The 15,133-nt window shown below is 45.7% G+C and overlaps 1 protein-coding gene across 2 annotated transcripts; it reads left to right on the plus strand.

Moving 5' to 3' along the window:
- LOC144504005 (RNA-binding protein 43-like) lies at positions 1-14,852 on the plus strand. Of its 2 annotated transcripts, XM_078229152.1 has the most exons (4): positions 1-217; positions 5,203-5,418; positions 6,124-6,215; positions 13,204-14,852. In XM_078229152.1, exons 2-4 carry the CDS (start codon positions 5,226-5,228, stop codon positions 14,650-14,652), a joined length of 1,734 nt encoding a protein of 577 aa, XP_078085278.1. In that variant the 5' UTR covers positions 1-217; positions 5,203-5,225; the 3' UTR covers positions 14,653-14,852. The 2 variants fall into 2 exon arrangements, with proteins under 2 accessions (XP_078085278.1, XP_078085280.1); XM_078229154.1 differs by lacking the exon at positions 6,124-6,215 and having other exon boundaries at positions 122-217.
- The last annotated feature ends 281 nt before the right edge of the window (positions 14,853-15,133 follow it).

Genomic DNA, 15,133 nt, shown 5'->3' on the forward strand with positions numbered 1-15,133 from the left:
GGAATAAACCGCAAACAGCGTGCAGCAGCAGTGGGAGGGTTGAGTCTCTCTGTATGGTTGCGGATCGTAGCCTGTGTGGCGCTGTTTCTCTGCACACTCAGCAGCGAAGGGGGCAGGGACAGTGTTTGGGAAGTGAATGGTTTAAAGAGTTGCCGTGCAGTGCAGTGGGTTTAAACTGGAAGCTCCGGCTAAGTTGTGTGAACTGCGAGCACAGCCGGTAAGTATAGACAGTCTGTGTGTGTGTGAGAATGGGATCTGGGCCAAGCGCTGCACCTAACAACAGACCCAAACACACTCACTTTTAAAGCAGTGCAAACAGGCAAAAAGGCTTTTAATCGGCGGTAAAACTCCTTTGCAGTCTTGGGGGATTTGATTCGATGTTGTTTACACGGTGTCTTTATGAATTTCCAGCGCAAACGTCGAAGTGGTTTTTTAGTTTCGGTTTTGTCCCTTCATTGGAATTGCTTATGGCGCTCAGAGAATCTGAACCGAATGTAGCCCAGGAGGAGGCTATTCGGCCCATCGCACTTGTGCTGCCTCTTTGAGAGCTATCTAATTCGTCTCACCTTCTTGTTCTTGCTCTACCAGCTCTGTAAAGTTTGTCTTACTATTTCCTTATAGAACTTAACCCTTAAGTGCCAGACATCACAGTTCTGAGTGAGAAAACTATAGGTTCAAGTGCAACTCTTAGAACCATAGAAAATTACAGCTCAGAAACAGGCCTTTTGGCCCTTCTTGTCTGTGCCGAACCATTTTTCTGCCTCGTCCCACTGACCTGAATAGAACCATAGAACTTAACGACTCCAGTTCAGTACTGAGGGAGTGCTTCACTGTTGGCAGCTGTTAAACAAAGGCCTTCCCTATCTGTGCTGTGGATGTAAAAGATCCCATGACATAATTCCAAAGACATGATGTGGAGATGCCGGCGTTGGACTGGGATGAACACAGTAAGAAGTCTCACAAAACCAGGTTAAAGTCCAACAGGTTTATTTAATTCCAAAGAGCACTGGAGTTATTCCCAGTCTCCCAAATACCTGGATCAACCTCCCAAAATACATATTATCAGGTCATTATGACATTGATGTTTGTGGAAGCTTGCTGTGCAGAAATTGACTGCACTTCAGAAGTACTTCGTTGGCTACACAAATTCCTACAGTGCAGAAGAAGGCCATTCAGTACATCAGGTGGGATTTTCCAGCCGCGCTTGCCCCGAAACTGGAAAATTCCGCCCGAGGTCAACGCACTCTTCCATGGTCTGCCCCTCACCTGCTCCAATTCCGGTGGCGGGTGGAATGGGAAAATTTACCCCAAAGAGTCTGCACTGACTCTCTAACAGAGTATCTTACCCAGGCTCTCTCCCCCCACCCTAACCCTTTAATCCCACACATTTCCCATGGCTAATCCATCTAACCTGCACATCTTTAGAGTGTGGGAGGAAACCGGAGCAGACGCGGGGAGAACGTGCAAACTCCACACAGACAGTGACACAAGGCCGGTTTGAACCCGGGTCCCTGGCACTGTGAGGCAGCAGTGCTAACCACTGTGCCACCGTGCTGCTATAAAAGTGCTTTGGAACAGCCTAACATTTTGAAATGCGTTATATAAGTGCGAAATTCTCAGGGCTACAGTGAGGGAGTGGGGTGCACTGAGCTTGACAGGCTCCTAACAGACTGATTGGCCTTCTGTGTGTTGTGACCATTCTGTCATTCTATTTTAAAATAATATTTAGTATGTCCCCTTTAAGTTGCAAAGTTGATGTAAACCAACAGGTTTACAAGTTCGCTGTACTTAAAGCAGGGCTTCCCAAATTGTGAGTCATGACCTCCAGTGAGAACATGGGGTGAACAAGTGGGGTTGCAACCTCTGAGGCAGAAATGGTGGGTTGTGGAGACTGGGATTTGACAGTCCTGGGATTAACTGCGAGATAACTTTAAATCTACACAATTTTTCTGGTGGTGGGTGTGGCCTAATATAATGTGATCTGAGGTTCAATTGCTGATAGCAACAAAACCTGCAAAATGGTAGATGTGCAATTGTTGTTTGCCTGTACCTCTGACATTCAAGCTCCTTCCTTCCCTCTGGTCAATAACTCTCTTCCCATCTCCCAAATTCTTTTCTTGCTCCTCCACCCATAAAAACTGTCTTCCCTCCTGCTCTCTCTCTTCCCCCACCCCCACAGCCCATCAACAGTCTCACCTGCCCCCCCCCCCCCCCCAATTTTCATTTTGAGGTTGCCTCACCTGTGAAGTATCAAAATGGGGTCACAGCAAGAATTAAGTTTGAACTTGAGAAGCACTGGCTTAAAGCTTTCTTTCCAAGGTTCCCCAATAAACAAAAATACCCCGTATCAAAATTCATGGAAGTGCCAAAAGGTTTTAATTTATTGGTGTTTTTCTTTCTCGAATACATTGCCTTCAAAAAAGGCAGTAGCTTCTAATACGGAAAGAATTGGTTGCTATGTTGGAGGATTTTGAGTGTGATTTTGAATCATAAGTGATGGTCTTATAGTTTTCTCTGGGAGAGAAGCGATGTAAGAAGTCTCACAACACCAGGTTAAAGTCCAACAGGTTTATTTGGTAGCAAATACCATAAGCTTTCGGAGCGATGCCCCTTCGTCAGATGGAGTAGTTATCTGTTCTCCAACAGTACATAGACACAGAAATCAAGTTACAGAATACTAATTAGAATGCAAATCTCTACAGCCAGCCAGGTCTTAAAAGGTACAGATAATATGGGTGGAGGGAACATTAAACACAGGTTAAAGAGATGTGTATTGTCTCCAGACAGAACAGCTAGTGATATTATGCAAGATCAGGGGGAAAGCTGTGGCGAGCTGTGGGGGTTACTGATAATGTGACATAAATCCAACATCCCGGTTTAGGCCATCCTCATGTGTGCGGAACTTGGCTATCAGTTTCTGCTCAGCGACTCTGCGCTGGAGCCTTCAACATGTCATTGATGAAGACGAACATCTCGCCAAGGCCATCCCCACACCCCCACTTCTTGCCTTCAAACAACCGCACAACCTCAAACAGACCATTGTCCGCAGCAAACTACCCAGCCTTCAGGAGAACAGTGACCATGACACCACACAACCCTGCCACAGTAACCTCTGCAAGACGTGCCGGATCATCGACACGGATGCCATCATCTCACGTGAGAACACCATCTACCAGGTACACGGTACATACTCTTGCAACTCGGCCAACGTTGTCTACCTGATACGCTGCAGGAAAGGATGTCCCGAGGCATGGTACATTGGGGAAACCATGCAGACGCTCCGACAACGGATGAATGAACACCACTCGACAATCACCAGGCAAGACTGTTCTCTTCCTGTGGGGGAGCACTTCAGCAGTCACGGGCATTCAGCCTTGGATCTTTAGGTAAGCGTTTTCCAAGGCGGCCTTCACAACACACGACAGCGCAGAGTCGCTGAGCAGAAACTGATAGCCAAGTTCTGCACACATGAGGATGGCCTAAACCGGGATGTTGGATTTATGTCACATTATCAGTAACCCCCACAGCTCGCCACAGCTTTCCCCCTGATCTTGCATAATATCACTAGCTGTTCTGTCTGGAGACAATACACATCTCTTTAACCTGTGTTTAATGTTCCCTCCACCCATATTATCTGTACCTTTTTAAGACCTGGCTGGCTGTAGAGATTTGCATTCTAATTAGTATTCTGTAACTTGATTTCTGTGTCTGTGTACTGTTGGAGAACAGATAACTACTCCATCTGACGAAGGGGCATCGCTCCGAAAGCTTATGGTATTTGCTACCAAATAAACCTGTTGGACTTTAACCTGGTGTTGTGAGACTTCTTACTGTGCTTACCCCAGTCCAACGCCGGCATCTCCACATCATGACTACCAGAGAAGCTATGTCCGTACCTGCACAGTCATTGCTTCTTGCCCACTGTCTTAGAAACTATCTAGAGGGTGTTTGATAGATATTTTGTTAGGCCTGTGAATAAGGGAACTAAAACTGATGCATGCTATGTGTCTTGTAGACAAAGCCGATTGCATGATAAAACAATTCAGTTGACAAATCAAATGTTTCTAAATCTTTTCCACTGTAGATGCAGTGATGATTTGCGTTGATACGGTGTCTTTGATGTAGCAAGCCACATAACCATGAGATTACCCCTCAAGAGAATTTGGAGGGACATTAGAGGAAGTGGCCAAAGCTTTGTCGAAGAGAGGTTTTGGGAAATGAGTTCAGGAGGGTGGAGTAAGATGACTGAAGGTTCTGTCATTGATGGTAGAGCGCAGATATGGGGAATGTAGAGTGTTGGACTTGAGATTGCAGTGCTAAGATTTTCCAGCATGTTCACTTTTTCTCTCTTACTGATGGGAGCGGATGTGAGGTTTCAAATCCAGCTCGGAGCTGATCAAGATTAAGGCTATGCATTATCATGATGAGTGGACATGTACAATGGGATTGTGATCAGGGCCGAGGATTGTCCATTCGTGGTTTACTAGGATGCCTTTGGAATTGTTTATTGGGGAGCCTTGGAAAGAAAGCTTTAAGCCATTGCTTCTCAAGTTCAAACTTAATTCTTGCTGTGACCCCATTTTGATACTTCACAGGTGAGGCAACCTCAAAATGAAAATTGTGGGGGCGGGGGCAGGTGAGACTGCTGATGGGCTGTGGGGGTGGGGGAAGAGAGAGAGCAGGAGGGAAGACAGTTTTTATGGGTGGAGGAGCAAGAAAAGACATCTAGCTGGTCCACAACTTGCTGTCCAACAGAATAACCAATCAAATTCGGTATGGTTAAGAGACTTATAGTCTCTCATAGTTTGTCATAGCCTTTATTCAAGGCTATGGGCCAAGTGCTGGTAAATGGGATTAGATGGCAGTTCAGGTGTTTCTCATGTGCCAGTGCTGGCTCGATGGTCCGAAGGGCCTCTTCTACACTGTACGATTCTATAAACTGACCATGTTTAAGATAGCATCAGAGCATGCATCAGATAGGCAAATTGTATTCTTCTGATCATGGCACAAAAATGTCCAGCTTTTATCATCATCTGTGGTTAGATTTAGGTCACAAATCTCACTCCATGACAAAACACAAGTGAATATTTAATTGTAAAATGTGAGTAGTCCGTGACAGCCAGCTGTTAATAAAGTGGGATCATCCATGAGATGATCTGCTTTTACTCATCTGTGAAATAACAGTTTTCTGTATCTTCGCAGAGACTTGAGCACCCGCTCGGAAAATGGAATCAAACTGGGCAGAGAGGACCATCGCTGTGTCAGGTTTTCCTGAGGATATTCTGCCTAGCACTGTGATAGTTGACAAACTCGTCATTCACTTCTTGAGGCCCAGAAATGGCGGCGGCGAAGTGGAAAGCGTCGTGTATCCAGTCGATGTCCCTGGCATTGCTTATGTCACCTTCGAAAAGGAAGAAGGTAACTTTTCAAAACCATGAGCTAATGAAAATAACTACAGTGCGTGATAGATCTCTAATTCATACAAACATCTTAGAATACAGTTATCCATGGTGTTGCCCACCAAACTCATGGCAAAGTGAACTTTCCTTAGAGCACGTTAGTGATGTTTTAGGTAGCACAGAGGGGCGGCACGGTAGCACAGTGGTTAGCACTGCTGCTTCACAGCGTCAGGGACCCGGGTTCGATTCCTGGCTTGGGTCACTGTCTGTGTGGAGTTTGCACGTTCTCTGGGTGCTCCGGTTTCCTCCCACATTCTGAAAGATGTGCTGGTTAGGTGCATTGACCCGAACAGGCGCTGGACTGTGGTGACTAGGGGAATTTCACAGTAACTTAGTTGCAGTGTTAATGTAAGCCTTACTTGTGACTAATAAATAAACTTGACTTTAGGCCTGTCCAGGTAAGGACAGCAGGTTCCCGTCCCTAAGGGAAATTAGTGAACCAGATGGGGTTTCAACAATCGGCAATGCTTTGATGGTCATAATTTTTATTGAATTCAAATTTCACCCTCTGCTGGGTCCCCTGAACATTACCCTGAGTCTCTGGATTAATAACCTAGCTCATTGACAATACCACTGTGCCATTGCTCCCTATACTACTGAAGTAATACTGTGACCATTCAAAGACTGTAGTTGTTACAGTAAAATGCAAACTTTTGTTTTCAAGTAATGGCCAGAGTGCTGAGAAAGGAGCATGTGCTTGAAGACAAACAGCTTCCATCGAAATATCCATTGAAAGTTTCACAGAATAATGTGGAAGTAAGTGAGTGCGACTGAGTGTGACCCACCTTGACTTCTGGTCCTCCCAACACCTTGATTTACCATTTTCATTCTTTTACTCAAATCCCTCCATGGTGTCACTGACTCCCACACACCATCCCCGTCACTCCTGTATCTCTGTAACCTGCACCACAATTTACAACAATCCAAGAGCTCAATTCTGACATCTTGTGCGCAATTTTCCCCGACAATTTCTAAGTGTTGTCCACAGTGGGAAAACCAATTAGATACTCGCTGGGAGCATCAATGCGATTCAGATCGTAATTCTCCCTCACTTTGAATTTTTTTTTGGAGCAGGGTCCTACGGATGAGGCAACGCAGGCTCCTCGGAGAACATAGAACAGTACAGCACAGAACAGGCCCTTCGGCCCACGATGTTGTGCCGAGCTTTATCTGAAACCAAGATCAAGCTATCCCACTCCCTATCATCCTGGCGTGCTCCATGTGCCTATCCAATAACCGCTTAAATGTTCCTAAAGTGTCTGACTCCACTATCACTGCAGGCAGTCCATTCCACACCCCAACCACTCTCTGCATAAAGAACCTACCTCTGATATCCTTCCTATATCTCCCACCACGAACCCTATAGTTATGCCCCCTTGTAATAGCTCCATCCACCCGAGGAAATAGTCTTTGAACGTTCACTCTATCTATCCCCTTCATCATTTTATAAACCTCTATTAAGTCTCCCCTCATCCTCCTCCGCTCCAGCGAGAGCCCTAGCTCCCTCAAGCTTTCCTCATAAGGCCTACCCTCCAAACCAGGCAGCACCCTGGTAAATCTGCTCTGCACTCTTTCCAGCGCTTCCACATCCTTCTTATAGTGAGGTGACCAGAACTGCACACAATATTCCAAATGTGGTCTCACCAAGGTCCTGTACAGTTGCAGCATAACCCCACGGCTCTTAAACTCCAACCCCCTGTTAATAAAAGCTAACACACTATAGGCCTTCTTCACAGCTGTATCCACTTGAGTGGCAAACTTTAGACATCTGTGGATATGGACCCCAAGATCTCTCTGTTCCTCCACAGTCTTCAGAACCCTACCTTTGACCCTGTAATCCACATTTAAATTAGTCCTACCATAGAACCATAGAAAATTATAGCTCAGAAACAGGCCTTTTGGCCCTTCTTGTCTGTGCCGAACCATTTTATGCCTAGTTCCACTGACCTGCACTTGGACCATATCCCTCCACACCCCTCTCATCCATCAACCCGTCCAAGTTTTTCTTAAATGTTAAAAGTGACCCCGCATTTACCACTTTATCCGGCAGCTCATTCCACACTCCCACCACTCTCTGCGTGAAGAAGCCCCCCCTAATATTCCCTTTAAACTTTTCTCCTTTCACCCTTAACCCATGCCCTCTGGTTTTTTTCTCCCCTAGCCTCAGCGGAAAAAGCCTGCTTGCATTCACTCTATCTATACCCATCAAAATCTTATACACCTCTATCAAATCTCCCCTCAATCTTCTACGCTCCAGGGAATAAAGTCCCAACCTATTCAATCTCTCTCTGTAACTCAGCTTCTCAAGTCCCGGCAACATCCTTGTGAACCTTCTCTGCACTCTTTCAATCTTATTTACATCCTTCCTGTAACTAGGTGACCAAAACTGTACACAATACTCCAAATTCGGCCAAATTCATACCAAAATGAATCACCTCACATTTATCAGGGTTAAACTCCATTTGCCATTTTTCAGCCCAGCTTTGCATCCTATCTATGTCTCTTTGCAGCCTACAACAGCCCTCCACCTCATCCACTACTCCACCAATCTTGGTGTCATCAGCAAATTTACTGATCCACCCTTCAGCCCCCTCCTCTAAGTCATTAATAATAATCACAAAGAGCAGAGGACCAAGCACTGATCCCTGCGGCACTCCGCTAGCAACCTGCCTTCAATCCGAAAATTTTCCATCCACCACCACCCTCTGTCTTCGATCAGACAGCCAGTTACCTATCCAATCGGCCAACTTTCCCTCTATCCCACACCTCCTCACTTTCATCATAAGCCGACCATGGGGGACCTTATCAAACGCCTTACTAAAATCCATGTATATGACATCAACTGCCCTACCTTCATCAACACACTTAGTTACCTCCTCAAAAAATTCAATCGAATTTGTGAGGCATGACTTGCCCTTCACGAATCCGTGCTGACTATCCCGGATTAATCCGCATCTTTCTAAATGGTCGTAAATCCCATCCCTAAGGACCTTTTCCATCAATTTACCAACCACCGAAGTAAGACAAACCGGTCTATAATTACCAGGGTCATTTCTATTCCCTTTCTTAAACAGAGGAACAACATTCGCCATTCTCCAGTCCTCTGACACCATCCCCGTGGACAGTGAGGACCCAAAGATCAAAGCCAAAGGCTCTGCAATCTCATCCCTTGCCTCCCAAAGAATCTTAGGATATATTTCATCAGGCCCAGGGGACTTATCGACCTTCAGTTTATTCAAAACTGCCAGGACATCCTCCCTCCGAACATCTATTTCCTCCAGCCTATTAGCCTGTAACACCTTCTCTTCCTCAAAAACATGGCCACTCTCCTTGGTGAACACTGAAGAAAAGTATTCATTCATCACCTCGCCTATCTCTACTGACTCCATACACAAGTTCCCACTACTGTCCTTGACCGGCCCTAACCTCACCCTGGTCATTCTTTTATTCCTCACATAAGAGTAAAAAGCCTTGGGGTTTTCCTTGATCCGACCCGCCAAGGACTCCTCATGTCCCCTCCTAGCTCTCCTAAGCCCCTTTTTCAGCTCGTTCCTTGCTAACTTGTAACCCTCAATTGAGCCATCTGAACCTTGTTTCCTCATCCCTACATAAGCTTCCCTCTTCCTTTTCACAAGACATTCCACCTCTTTCGTGAACCATGGTTCCCTCACTCGGCCATTTCCTCCCTGCCTGACAGGGACATACCTATCAAGGACACCCAGTATTTGTTCCTTGGAAAAGTTCCACTTTTCATTAGTGCCTTTCCCTGACAGTTTCTGTTCCCAACCTATGCCCCCTAATTCTTGCCTAATCGCATCATAATTACCTCTCCCCCAATTGTAAACCTTGCCCTGCCATACGGCCCTATCCCTCTCCATTGCAATAACAAAAGACACCGAATTGTGGTCACTATCTCCAAAGTGCTCTCCCACAACCAAATCTAACACTTGGCCCGGTTCATTTCCCAGTACCAAATCCAATGTGGCCTCACCTCTTGTCGGCCTATCCACATATTGTGTCAGGAAACCCTCCTGCACACACTGCACAAAAACTGCCCCATCCGAACTGTTTGACCTACAAAGGTTCCAATCAATATTTGGAAAGTTAAAGTACCCCATGACAACTACCCTGTGACCCCCACACATATCCATAATCTGCTTAGCAATTTCTTCCTCCACATCTCTATTACTATTTGGGGGCCTATAGTAAACTCCTAACAACGTGACCGCTCCTTTCCTATTTCTAACCTCAGCCCATATTACCTCAGTGTGCAGATCCCCCTCGAAGTGCCTTTCCACAGCCGTTAAACTATCCTTGATTAACAATGCTACTCCTCCACCTCTTTTACCAGCTTCCCTACACTTACTGAAACATCTATACCCCAGAACGTCCAACAACCATTTCTGTCCTTGTTCTACCCACGTCTCCGTAATGGCTACAACATCGTAGTCCCAAGTACCAATCCACGCCCCAAGTTCATCTACCTTGTTCCGGATGCTCCTTGCATTGAAGTAGACACACTTCAACCCACCTACCTGTCTACCGGTACCCACCCTTGACCCTGATACCTTCCCCAAGGGAAGAGGCGGCATTTTTAAAGACGGTATTTTAGACAACCCTAGAACACCCCCCCCCCCCCCCCATCCTATTCACTGGCTAAGACCACCCTTCCCCTCCCCTCCCCCACTCAGAACTCGCTGGCATCAAGGGCTTCCCCTCACCCAACCCACCCCAAGTGAATGACACCTCACTATGGCGCGACCAAAGGCCTCTCCCCTTTCAGGTCAAACCCTCTGGCATTGCCAACCTGGCACTGCCAATTTGCCACTGTCAGGTGCCAGGGTGCTACCTAGCTATTTCCCTGACCACCCTGGGATTTCAGTGGCCTCCTAAACCCTCAAGAGTGGCAAGCACAACTGGTTTCTGTTTTTGGAAAGCGGTAGTGATTGGCTCTGGGTTGCCGCTGACCTCAAGGGTTGAAGAATTCCGGAAGCAGGGAGAATATTACCTCAAACCGACAGAGCATACTTAAATGAGGGTTTAAACATACTAACCTGATTCATGCCTCGCTTTGTAATTGTCTTTACAAACAGCCCGAGGAGATGGTGTTATACGGTTTTGCTGGTCTTTTATGTGCTATGGACCTCTCGCATAATATATACTTTTATGAGGAGAATCAGGAGAATTTAAAATAAGATTGCTATATCATTCTTTTTTTATGTCTCCCAGCTAATCACGCAGGACTTTGTTCATTGTAGTTATTCCTCTACTCTTTGCCCTTCGATGGAATTTCCAAAGCATGATGCACCCAGGAATGTGGACATTCTGCAGGTGTCAGTTTACACCCAAATTTCCTGCCAAACTCTAGAATACACCTGACCTTGAAATGGGTGCAAATCAGTGTAACAATCGGTGCCCAAGGAAAAGGCTGAACTTGCACCGCATATTCGCTCTTTACACATTCAAATCAGATTCAACACCTCCAACCACTATTCAGGCACATTAGGCACAGTATGTTTAAGGACCTGCAAGTTTTTCCATTCTTAATGTGGCTCATACTTCTGAAATAAAATACATTAACGATTTAATTTATTATTGTCACATGTATTGGTATACAATGAAAAGTATTGTTTCTTGCGTGCTATGCAGACAAAGTATACCGTTCATAGAAAAGGAAAGGAGAGAGGGCAACAGCCAAAAAAAAGCACTAATCTCCACGGCATTTAATTAAAAAAGACAGACAAAACAAATAAAAATTATTTTATTTCCTGTTACACTTGAAAATCTGGTGTCAATCCTGGGAGACACTAAGTGAGTTCACTTTCAGGAAGCTGGTATTTTGACGGAGGCCAATTCCACAAGCAAAGAGATTCATAAAATGCCTAGAGGGCAGAAGGAGGCCATTCAGCCCACCGAGTCTGTGCCGACAACAATCTCGCCCAGGCCCTATCCCTGTAAAACCCCCCCCCACCCTCCCCATTTACCCTGCTAATCCCCCTGACACTAAGGGATAATTTACCATGGCCAGTGTACCTAACCTGCGCATCTTTGGAGTGTTGGAGGAAACTGGAGCACCCGTAGGAAACCCCCGCAGACATCGGAAACCCGCACAGACAGTGACCCGAGGCCGGAATTGAACCCGGGTCCCTGGCACTGTGAGGCAATAGTGCTAACCACTGTGCCACCGTACTGCCCCTTACAATGATGTAAGCCATACAAGATTGAACAAGTTTGGGTGCATTGTACTCATGACCAATGCCCAACTGACTATATACAATAGCATCCAGAACTCCTGAATTTTACCGGATCACTGATGAGACATGGAGTAACAAGGTTTTAAAATCAGATGGTAGCACTCACAAATAATTCTAATTTTATAATGGACAGAATATGCACAAGGAGGCTGCTGGGACCGGCTGATCTTGGTCAGTGTTTATGCCCCTTACAAATCTCCTCCTGCCCCTGTGCATCTAAACGTGTGTTGCTGCTTGGTGTCTTTAAATTGCCCAGATAGAAGCTTGATTCTGTGCCCCATACTTCTCTTAACTGTCGGAATAATAAACACATCTGATGCAAATTAACACATTTCACATCGGCCAGCCCTGTAAGAAGGGGAAATATCTTTAGCAACTGCAAAATACATCATTGGCATTGCAGCCCTAATATCTCTATCCGTGTCAGAAGTAAGAAAGCCCCAGTTTGGACCTATCAGAGAAGTCTTATTTCTGTATTGCAAATTCATTGTTTTTACATAGAATCCCGACAGTGCAGAAGGAGGCCATTCAGCCCATCAAGCTGCATCGACTTTCCGACAGATCATCCCACCCAGGTCCTATCCCCATAGCCCCACGTATTATTCCACCGATTCCCCCTAACATACACATCTTTGGACTGTGGGAGGAAACCGGAGCATCTGGAGGAAACCCACGCAAACACAGGGAGAATGTGCAAACTCCACACACACTCATCTAAGGTCGGAATTGAACCTGAGTCCCTGGCACTGTGAGGCTGACCACAGTGTTACTGTGCTGCCCTAATGGCCAAACCTGTCAACTGGAGCGTGCACCTGCAACATTGTTGTGCCACTTAATGGTGGAAATGTATGCTGCCATTTTTTTAAACCTTGAACTCTTTTGTAACTATGTTAAGCATCTGAACTAACTGCTGAGTGTTTGCTCATTCTGTGGTCTATTGGTACATTTTTCCATATCTCCTCACTGTGCTGTATCTCCTCACTGTGCTGTATCTCCTCACTGTGCTGTATCTCCTCACTGTGCTGTATCTCCTCACTGTGCTGTATCTCCTCACTGTGCTGTATCTCCTCACTGTGCTGTATCTCCTCACTGTGCTGTACCTGCTGTATCTCCTCACTGTGCTGTATCTCCTCACTGTGCTGTATCTCCTCACTGTGCTGTATCTCCTCACTGTGCTGTATCTCCTCACTGTGCTGTATCTCCTCACTGTGCTGTATCTCCTCACTGTGCTGTATCTCCTCACTGTGCTGTATCTCCTCACTGTGCTGTATCTCCTCACTGTGCTGTATCTCCTGTATCTCCTCACTATGCTGTACCTGTCTCGGAGTAACCCAGTTGCAGTGTGGAGGTTCACAGCCTGCAGTAAGAACTGTGTCCTGCCATGCTTTAATGTTGCCACTAATCCTGCGGTATGTAAGTTTATGCACCTTATATTAATGCAGTAGAAAGTGCTCCTCCACATAATAGATGAAATGTTTTGCTTTTTACAGGTCTTTAAGCTGATCTCAGTTGACCTGGACATATCCATATTTGGTGAGATGTCGAGGCTGGCACAAGAACTTGAAGACAATTATAAAAGCTTATGCTTTTCCCGCTGCCCTAGCGGAAGGCTCCAGGTCGAGGGCTCCTTCTCAGCAATGAAAGAGCTGAGGAAGGATCTTCAGAGGAGGTTGGATGAACTTCAAGAATTTCCTTCCCCGAGTTCAGAGTTCAAATCTGGAGCGAGTGCCTCAGGAGGAAGGTGCGCAAGACGCCCATCTGACTGTGCAACTCGGAGGACTGAGCCTCAAATGCTGGCAGCCTCACCGGTTCATGGAGCCAGTGATGCCATGCATCGAGCTGTATTTAAGGAAGAAACATCAATTATTCTAGATGCCGATATTTTTGAGTACATCGATAAGCGTTGTAAAGACCAGTATGAACAAGTACTCTGTAAACATTGTGTAAGAGCTCAGGTGAGGAATTGTGATGACATTAGTATTCTCCAGCTTGAAAACGTCCGTGACCAGTGTGAACCATTTCAGCTGAGGGTAGCCAAGTTTGAAATAGAAAGTTTAATCAACCAAATGCAGCAATTGTTGGTCAGTGAAAGAATTAGATTGGATGGAGGCAAAGGGCAAAGTAAAATGACGGATATTTACAGAGAAATCGAACAACGTCTCCCTCTCGTTTTGGTTCGCATTACCGATGGGTACGTGACCCTCATTGGCAGTTCTGAAAATTGCAGCCAGTTCAAGAAGGAAGTGGAAAAGAAAGTCAAGGCAGTGGAGTCAATGCTTGACTCAACGTCCAGTGGGAGTTCACATATTCTAAATGCAACTGGATACTCCAATCATTCTGGCCAAACCTTAAGTTCAAATACCGCCCATGGATTTGATGTACCCAGTAAAAGTGAGTATAGCCCAAATCCAAACAGCCACTCTGGTCAATATACAAAGAGTCAGGCCAACAGTTCGCTCACAGTTTCCAGCAGGGATGATTCACATGGGAAGTGGACAAGCTGTGGTGTTGTAGGTCCATTAGACACTGGACTATCTTCTTTGCCAGTGCAACTCCAAATGGGCACGAGTACTGTGGAGTCAAAGTTTGGTTCAACGTCCAGTGCGCATTCACATAGTCTGAACACAACTGGATCCCCCATTAATTTTGGCCAACGTTTAGGCTCAAATGCTGCACTTGCAGAATGTGCGCACAATAAAAGTGAGTATAGCCCAAATCCAAACAGCCACTCTGGTCAATGTATAAAGAGTCAGGCCTTCAGTTCCCCTACAGTTTCTGGCAGGGAAGATTCATTCAGGAAGTGGAGAAGCCCTCGTGACATAGATCCATTAGACAGTGGACCATCTTCATTGTCAGCATCGCCACAGATGGGCTTGGGTACCATATACGACCAACCGTCAAGATATAATTCAAGGTCTGATAAATCTCCAAAGCACTAGACCCCGTCATCTTTGAGTAAACCACTGCAATGTATTTGTTCTTTGCGCGTGGCGCAATTTTTATACAGTATGTGTAAGGCAAAAGATTCCAACTATCACTGCATGGGTTGTGCGTGCCCTGGCATCAACTCCAGTGCGTGTGTTCTGTAAGGTAGTTACATTATGACTGTAGCCAGAACAGGAGAGCCAAACAAAAGCATTGTTTGTTATGGGGGGGGGGGGGGGGGGGCGATAATCAGAACTTACTGCGCTTGTATAAATGAACCATCATGTGTGAGGTTTCTATGCAATTATCATCTCTATTAGTCCCCATGTATACTATGTGTAAAATTGGTGCCACTGTAGAGCGAGGAAAGTTCTTAATGCTTTCTGAACCACTTATGTATTGAATGTAATTCTTGGGTTGGAAACACTACTTTCTGAATCATGATGAATTGGGGCCAGTCTGTCTATTGTGGTTTTGAATTGAAATTCTAAGAGT

The sequence above is a fragment of the Mustelus asterias genome, chromosome 14 (assembly GCF_964213995.1).
Source record: "Mustelus asterias chromosome 14, sMusAst1.hap1.1, whole genome shotgun sequence".
NCBI lineage: Eukaryota > Metazoa > Chordata > Chondrichthyes > Carcharhiniformes > Triakidae > Mustelus > Mustelus asterias.

Coding starts and splice junctions, on each gene's coding strand:
- LOC144504005 (XM_078229152.1), top strand. CDS start 5,226: ATGGAATCAAACTGGGCAGAGAGGACCATCGCTGTGTCAGGTTTTCCT. Junction 5,419..6,123: donor CACCTTCGAAAAGGAAGAAG/GTAACTTTTCAA, acceptor TTTGTTTTCAAG/TAATGGCCAGAGTGCTGAGA. Junction 6,216..13,203: donor TTTCACAGAATAATGTGGAA/GTAAGTGAGTGC, acceptor TGCTTTTTACAG/GTCTTTAAGCTGATCTCAGT.